Source organism: Hydra vulgaris, chromosome 11, assembly GCF_038396675.1.
Source record: "Hydra vulgaris chromosome 11, alternate assembly HydraT2T_AEP".
In the NCBI taxonomy this organism is placed as follows: Eukaryota; Metazoa; Cnidaria; class Hydrozoa; order Anthoathecata; family Hydridae; genus Hydra; species Hydra vulgaris.
Genome location: NC_088930.1, coordinates 22,082,853 through 22,091,927, shown reverse-complemented (window position 1 = coordinate 22,091,927; position 9,075 = coordinate 22,082,853). Strand labels below are relative to the sequence as shown.

The 9,075-nt window shown below is 27.7% G+C and overlaps 1 protein-coding gene across 1 annotated transcript; it reads right to left on the bottom strand.

Annotated features, from left to right (window-relative positions):
• Positions 1-664: 664 nt before the first annotated feature.
• On the bottom strand, positions 665-6,647 carry LOC100197873 (large ribosomal subunit protein eL43). The gene is made up of 4 exons (XM_065810468.1): positions 6,510-6,647; positions 5,447-5,575; positions 5,241-5,323; positions 665-748 (listed from the first exon to the last, which is right to left on the bottom strand). Exons 1-4 carry the CDS (start codon positions 6,510-6,512, stop codon positions 685-687), a joined length of 279 nt encoding a protein of 92 aa, XP_065666540.1. The 5' UTR covers positions 6,513-6,647; the 3' UTR covers positions 665-684.
• Positions 6,648-9,075: the final 2,428 nt, after the last annotated feature.

The window sequence follows — 9,075 nt, the reverse complement described above, 5'->3', positions numbered from 1 at the left end:
TTCCAAGTTTATCAAGTCTTTGCATTGTTGACTCTTTATTTTCACAGAGTTTCAGACCATGCGTTAGGGTCGGAACTGCTAACGATGTAACTGAATAATTGAAGATGGATGTACAATCCGGATTGAATCAGAGTTTGCCCTATTAATATTTGTTCTATTGAGTGAGGCAAAAATAGATTTTTGTGTATCCCAAATAAAGCCTAGATTTTCATTTGGTATTACTTGATGGTCGTCTAGGGTTATCTTGCAATTAGTTAATTGTCTTTTTCCCGAAAGCAACACCTCCGTTTTGACAGCATTGAGCTTTATGCCATTTAAGTTATTGTAAATAGGCATAAATCTCAATGCTGTCAAAATGCAATAGAAATGCTGTCATATGCAATAAAAATGAACAACATAAGTTATTTTTCGTATCAGACTCGTAAACGTATAAAGACCTAATGAAAATCACGCACTTAAAGGCAAATTAAAATTTTGAAATAAATTTTTTTATTAATACAAACTTTTATAGGTTATAAAATATTTTAGCGAGTAAAATCGCACTGTGATGCATAATGGGCTGATTTGGATCGCTTTATTAATAAATTCGATGTTCATTTACGACCCCAAAGGAACATTGAACGCGCGGTCAGAATATTATTTTACTTAAAACAAAAACCAACGATTTTAAATTATCTTTTTTTTTTAAACTGTCTGCATTTCTCTTAAACGACGAATTGCACTTCGTACTGTAGCGGCTGCAGATGTGCTAAAAAAATAAACAAAAAAACTTAGCGACTTTACAGAAACAAAAAAACTTAAAATAACATAATTTAATAATAATAAAAAGTTTACTTTGAAGTAAACCTTTCTTTTAAGTAATTAACTTTAACTAAACAATATTAAAATCAAAGCTTAAAAATATAATACTTGAAACTTCAAATGTGATAGGCCTTTTAATATACATATTAGGAACCTTAATAGTATTTCGCGTTTTACGAAAGTTAACAATTAAACAAGTTACATTTACTATAAAGTATGGTGTTCAAGAATTAGTAAATAACATTAAAAAAACGTTCACTTTCTATCGCATACATCAGTAAAACATTAATTTTCATAGTGTTTGAGAGTTTGTATCAAGTCAAGAATGGAGTGCATGCGCGTATCTATATGTATAACAACTTATGATAAAAAAAAAAAAAAAAAAAAATTTGATTTAGGAAGAAAGTAAACAAATTGATTATAATTATATAATTTATAAAAACCAATAAATATGAAAATACACGGAACAAACTTAAACCCTCAACAACTTGATTTTTTATGAATTTAAATTAAAGCCTATAAATAGCTTAAAATCGCCGCCGATTCGGTTCGTAAAATCCGCAAAAAGTCAATCCGACTTAATTTTGCGGATTAAACAGTGTGATCGTAAAATATTTTACAAACCATAACCCGAAAATTAAATTACGAATATCGATTTTTTTTTGCGGATTCTTTTTGCTGTTCGGATTATTAATCCGAAAAACTTTTATGAATCAATTTTTAATGATTTTTTTCTCCTTTGCGCGTTAATAAAATTTACAATAAGATCGTAAATATATAATAAATGGCCGGAGCAACAAGACGCATATTGTTTTACCGCCGAGCCCCGTTCAGTTTATGAAACAAATTTAGTAAAACACAATATATTACAAATAGTAAAACACAATATATTACAAATAATAAATCGTATCATAAGCTATATTTTCTTTTAGCTATTTTTTTTTATTTTATAAGAAAATAAGAAACAAATCAAAACAAAATTAAGCGAGTAATGATAAATTTTTTCAGTTTAATTACAAATTAAATTTTTTTTTAAAGATCGAAGTTATTTTCTAATAAAAATCGTTTAGATTTCTTTTTGAATTGGTCTGGGAAGAAGCTTAGAAAAGTTTTATTTTTAATATTTTTCAAAAAACTTTATTTAAATGGTCCACATGATATTGAATTTAAAATAAACTGAGTTTTAAATAAGATCTTGGAACAACAAAATTATTAGTTGAAAACTTTTTGGGGTATTGGTGAGTAATTTTGGCGAAGAATGAAATATATTAGGAGATAAACCATGTTTTGACTTAAACATTAGAAGCATAACTTGGTATATGTTAAGTTTATAAACATTGAGTGCATTAAGTTCCATTAAAAGAATTCACCATTAACAGTTCTGTTGACACCAAAAATAATTTTACTTAACATATAAATCATTTTTTTTCATTGAATATTATAAATAAAAATGAATCTTATTTAAAAAGCATTCTTTATTCTAAATCCATATAAATAATATCATTTTGGACTCCAGTTTGTGAAAATAATCCAAACTAATTTTTGATTTTAAATTGATGAAAAAAAAAAAAAAAACGAATTATTTTCGGATCAAATCAATCAGTAAGTAATTTGAACCGTTTAACATAGATTGTTTGGTGCACAATCCAACAAACAGTAACAGATCGGCAGTCTGTAGAAATTTTTCAATATAATAACCATGAAATGATTACTTTTTTTCCTAATTAGCAAACTACATATTAGATAATTATAAACAAATTCATTTAAATATTTGAGGTTACAACAAGTAAAACGCAAAAGCTATTTACATTTAGAAGTTTAAAAATAAACTAAAATTTATTAATTTCAAAAGAATGTTTTAATAAGTATATATTTTCAAAATAATTTACTACCAAGGCATTGCTTTTTAGGTGAGCATATTTGGGTGGGTCATAGTTTAAAATATTTGGATATGGGAGCACATGTAATAATTTTTAATGTACTAGGATATTATAAGAGACACAAATAACTTTTTCGTACTTAAAAAGTTTATCTAGGGGGTGCGCAGGGCCTTGGAAAAATGTAAGTTTTACTAAAAACTCATCATAAAGGCACTTTTCTGCTCTTTTTAAAATTTTTTTACGAGAATATAATGATCAAAAAACAATTATGCATAAAATATCACCTATGGTGCGCTACTTTACTTAAGGCCATATAAACAAGGTGGACATAAGAAAAGTTGTCTACCATTATGGATTTTACAAGAAAAAAAAATAATTTATTAATGTTAAAAAAAGTGGGTAATAATTTAATTATGTAGTAGGATATCAGATGAAACGTGAATAATTTTTTCTTAAAGTTTGTTTTGCATATAGGTGCAGGGCGTTTGAAAAATAACAATTTCACTAAAAACTCTAAAATATTAGTATAAGAATCTTATTTGTTATTTTAAATGTACATAATGCAACTAGCATATAAAATGAGGTGAATCATAAGACACGGCGATCAAAATTTGAAAGCTTGAGGCTTATATCCTGCTCTTCATTATTATTAAAAACTATAAAATTGGCTAATAGGAAACGGTATGATTTTTTATGTTATAAAGTTGGTCTTATAGCTAATTTGTTGAATCATTACCAAGACTGCAATAGATATCAGAAAATTGAGAACTATGTCAAAAAGAAATATGTATATGAACAAACTCGATAAATTATTTGACTTGACAAAATGTAAGTGCAAAATTTACGAAAAAGCGCTGGCAGGATTCAAGTTAACATGCATGGTTTAAAACCTTTGTTCTTTTATTTAAATAAAAAAAGCAAAAATAATGCTTTGAACAAATATTAGATAAAATGATTAAAAAAACTGGTAAAAGAAAAGCCTTTTTGATAAAAGTTAAACAAATGAACAAAAATGTTTGATTGCAATTCTCAAAAAAAAGAGCAATTTTTATGCGACAACCAAAGTTTTTGCAAGTGCAAAAAGATTTTTTTCCTACAAGCTCAAAGAAATAAAATTGACGACAAAAAAACTTTACAAATAGGATTATTTGATGTATCAGAGACATATCGGTTAACAAGATATTTAGATAGAAAAGAATCAGACTCTAAAATACCTGGAACAAATAGTGAGGATATAGGTAAATGCTGGAATATCAAAAACATTTTTGTTGAAACTTGAATTAAAAAATATAATAAAACTGTTTTATTAAGATTAATGTAATTTGAGCACTTATTCTCCTCTTTAGCAGTAGAATTTCAAATAATAGACAATTCTGACAATTGCAACAAAAATAATCCAAAAAATGATTACTCTAGTTTGAAAAAAATATTTTATTTTGATATTACCAGGGTTTTTCAAGCAACTATTAGGCATGGAGTATCTAACAGAGCTGCAGCAGTTATAGGTACTGCTGCTTTCTGACAAAGATGCTATTTTTTTCAAAGAAAAATACTGATATTTTAGTGATAACAACAAATCAAGACTAAGTTAATAAAAGAAATCTAAGTAAAGCTGTAAAGTAGAGCTGAAAAGACAACAATGAATGATAATATTCAGTGTAATTTTCTTTTGATGGACGAAAAAATTAAACTAAGTACATAAAAGAAGGATGGAAAATTACATCCATTGGAAAACATGCAATTAACACAGGAGCTAATGGACAATTTTAAACTGAATTCTAAACGCAGGAGCTGTGGATGATTCTCAACTAAATTCTAAACGATTGATTTCTTAATTAAAACCAATCAAAAGATGTTTTTAAAAAGATAGTGATATTAGTGCCTTAAGTATAACTTTATCAACTTTACCATTAAATTAGAGTATTTTATTTAAATTTTTAGGGCTATGTTTTATGATTCTTAATCTGCATTAAAGTCTCTATTATGACTAACTATAAAATGATAAGGGTAGACAACTGAAACTGTGTCTAAAGTTAGGCAGCTTAACTGTACCTGAAAATAAACTTTTGTTACATGCTTAATTTTACAGACAAAATACAATGTTTAATTGGCAGATGTGTATTACAGGCACCCCCCCATTTAGTAATTCCACATTTTATGCATAACATTTATCGAATACTATACTATTATTCTGAACCCAATAATCATGTTTATTTTATTGAAAGCCATATCTTAACTATACCCTAAGGATTAGGGTATGGTTTTCAACAATATTTGTTTCATATAAGACTTAAAATCTGCATTATTCACTTAGTTAACTCACAGAAGAATCATGATTTATGGTATAGCTTTAGACTTTTACAGTTTTCAGGCAAGTTATTAGTTAATATTATTTAATGTATTTACTTACAAGTTATATAGTAAATTTTTAACTAACAATTGACTGTGTATTTTTAATTTATAATAGCTGTTTATTTTTAGGACCAATATGGTCCTAAAAATACACTGCTATTATACTATATAAACAATAAAAAATTTGAATTAGACAATTATAGTTACCTTGGTGCCCAGGCACCTCCAGCTAGAACTTTACGACATCCTTTGCATTTCCAAATACCAACTACAGTTCGTTTCAAAGCATCCTAAAATTAATCATGAAAATAAGTTACGAGAATATTAAAGTCACATTTTAAAAGACATAAAATTTTATTGATATAGTTAAATTTTTTTAAAACTAAAATCATTAAAAACAATTAAATACGAACCTTTCCACAGAATTGACACGTATATTTGGCATGCTGACTGATTTCAATTTTTTTGGCCATTTTTCTGAGGGAGGCACCATATCTTGTACCATATTTACCAACTATTCCTACCTTCTTTGTTCGTTTGGCCTAAAATGCAGTTTTATAGTTTATTTATTTATACATTATTATTGAAACTTAAACAACATAGACACATTTGTTAAAGTTAATGCTATTCTCCGAATTTGCTAGAACATTGCTGTGAACAAAAGATTTACAATTTGTATTTTTTAGGCATATTTAGGCGTATTTATGAATATCGATTTTTAATAAGTTTTAGTAGTTGTTTCAGTAAAGATTGAATGATCAGTCAAATTTTGTATCAGCACTAAATACTTGTGATAACAGTATTTATGTTACAAAGAATTTGATACAATAGAATTAAACTTGATAGAACTAAATTTTTTTTTAATATTAATTTCTTAACTGCAAAACCAAAATTTTATTATAGAGCGTTCCAATCAGTACGATCTTCAAATAACTAGATGCAGAATGATTGTATAAGGCTTGTTTTTGAATTTTCAATGCATGTATACTAGAAATATCATTAACAACCGAACAACTGCTTTTTTTTTAAATGTATACTTGTCAGCATATATTTTGCAATACATCTTATCTCCTTTTAAATTTCTTCTGTATTTACACCATTAAGGTTAGATTATGAAGATTCTTAATACAATAAAGTTTAGATTCTGTATTCGCAATAAAGGTGAGATTACCAGTAGAAATTTCCTAATTATTTGCTATTTGAATTTTATTAATGTGTTTATTCTTTATATAATATACTTATTTATATAATGAAAATAATATATAATATGCATAATGAAAAAAACATGAAAAATACGTAACTACGCAAGAATTATATGGACGGGTAAATATATGCAAATATTAAATATGTAATAAAAAAAATAACAGTCAAGCAAATTAAATAAGCTTACTATACAAGACTAAATTTACATGATTAAGAAGGTTAAGATAGATTTAATAAGCAAGTAAGAACAATTTATTCATAGTAAACACCAACCATTTTGAGTAAGGTAAGAAATCGAAAAAGGACTTCTTAGTTAGCTCCCAGGTCTTTATCCTTATTAATTCTTTTTCGAGCCGCAGAAGATATATTCGTGCAATTTTACACATACTCAAAGTCGTCCTCATACCAACATAAAACACAAAACGATTAGATTCAAAAGATTTTTGTTTTGTTTGTTTGTTTCTAATCTTGAACTTTTATTCAATAAGTTTAAATAATAAAATAGCAAAAATAAAAATAAACTGGTTTTATAATTAGAAAAAAAAACAAAACAAATTTAAATAAATAAAAAAAAAAGGGTTTTTTTTTATAGAAAAGTAAAAAAGAACCATGATGACTTGCAAGTATCCACGTCTTTATTTAGACAAAAAGTTTAAAAGTCGGGGCCAGGGGCGGGTCTTGTCACTCGCCAAAGAGGGTGCTAAAAAGGTCTTTAACAAAAATAAAAAAAAAATAAAAAAAATTTGTCCGCATATTTTCATTTAAAAGTAACTTTCTTTTTTAATTTTTTGTACTTTAGTGTAATAATCAAGTTCATATATGTATAATAACGTATTATAGTCAATTTCATTTGTAAGCATATCCTAATTCTGTATAATAGTCAATTTACAAAAGAATATTTCTGAAAAAAAGTCCCAAGGAGGAGTGGGGGGGGGGGACAAATTACCCATAGACCCCCGCCCCCCCCCCCCCCCCACTAAAACCCGCCACTGGTCGGGGTCGCTATACTGTGTGGCATGCAAAAGAAAACATTGTGATTGTTTGTTAGCATAACGTATTATTTAGATAACATACCCTATGGTGGATTTGTTTTTAATGGTTATTTTTAGTTGAATTTATGTAGAACTTAACTCTCCATCTCGTAATATAATTTATTTATTTTTGTTTAAAAATAATCGTGTCTGCTACGTCGTTGGATGTACCGAAAAAATCAAGTAAATGTTTTCCAACTTGAATATTTGTTGGGAAAAAGTCCTACTATATACATAACAACTAAAACTAAACTAAAGCAATAGTTAAATTATGCATGGTTAACTATTTGAAAAGGTTGGAAATAATTTAAAAACCGAGCGATATTGCAATAAATTAAAGATTATATGAAAATCATTTTAAATATTTGAACGGAGGTTAAACTTACTTTTGACATTTAAATTAATAAAAAATTCGAATTAAAATACCACAGTTTTGAGTAAATTATAACATATTTTATTTACACAAGACTGTATATAATTTTAATAACTTACATTTTAAATTATAAATAAGTTTGTGTACACTTTAACAGCCTTAAACTTAAAATATAACCCTTGATTAGTTCAAAATGTTGTTTAATTCACAAGTTTAGAAAGCAATCCAAAAAAAAAAAAATTTTTGTAGGGGGTTAGACACCCCACTAAATACGGCCCTGTCTGTATCCTTTGTTCTTCTTAAATTCTTTAAAATTTGCAACTGCTTACCATTTAGCTGATGATTCTAACATACTATTGGTTGTTAAATCACTTAAAAAAAATGAACAAATATATCAATCATGATCGGGGAAAAACAAACAAAAAACTAACAGTTCTATTTGTGTTAATAAGTTAACTAATTCTAATAAATAATTCACCTCCTTTTCGATCAAGACTTGACAAGATTAGTTTTGTTGTGCTATGAAGATGGCAGCATCTAAAGCAAATATCTCAACTGACACCAGTATCCAGTGATTGATGAAAACGAGCTCCAGCAATTATCAGTAACTGAAGGTTATCAAAAAGCTTCCCAATATGGTCAGCTGGGTGTGCTTTTGCACTTTGTCATTTCAAAAATGAGAGATGAAATAACAGGTATGAAAAACATAATAAACGACCAAAGAATACTGTCATAAATGAAACAAATCTAAATGGAAACTCAACAAAAAACAGCTCGCAATATAGTGATACACGTTTGCGCAACAGAGGAAAAAAATAAAAGATTAAATAAAAGAAATGAAATGATTACAGGCTTTAATCTTTCTGAAACAAATAATAACAATGAAAACAAAAGAGCTGCAAATGATTTTTTTAAATTTAGGCGAAGTCTCACCGGTAAAATACAAAAATTCGTACAAAAAATGCGAAGTTATTTGTCAAACCAAAAACGCCGACCTCAACAAATTTAAGTCTACTACGTGTCGAAAATATGTAGTAGACAAAAAGATCAGATAAGTCTGAAGATCAGATTAAAGTTCTCTCTGTTGCTAGGCACTACAAGGAAACTGACATAAATTATAAAAACATCTTTGTCAGGGAAGACCGTACATCAGCACAACAGGGCCAGTTTAACCAGCTAATCAAAGGAATAAAATAAATATACAAAACCACCAAACTAGACAACCTAGGTATCCTCGATCGACCCTTTCGTTATTTCATACACCAGGACGGAAATGGCGGGACCGACGGGAATGCACTATTAAACCAATTGACAGTAATAAATCTGCCATAGCAAAATCAACTAACTTTGCTAAACTTAATGAAGTCTGAGAAACAGTTAAAGCCAAAAAACAACAGCTCAATGCCTCAACAAGAACAACCAATGCAGCTGCCAA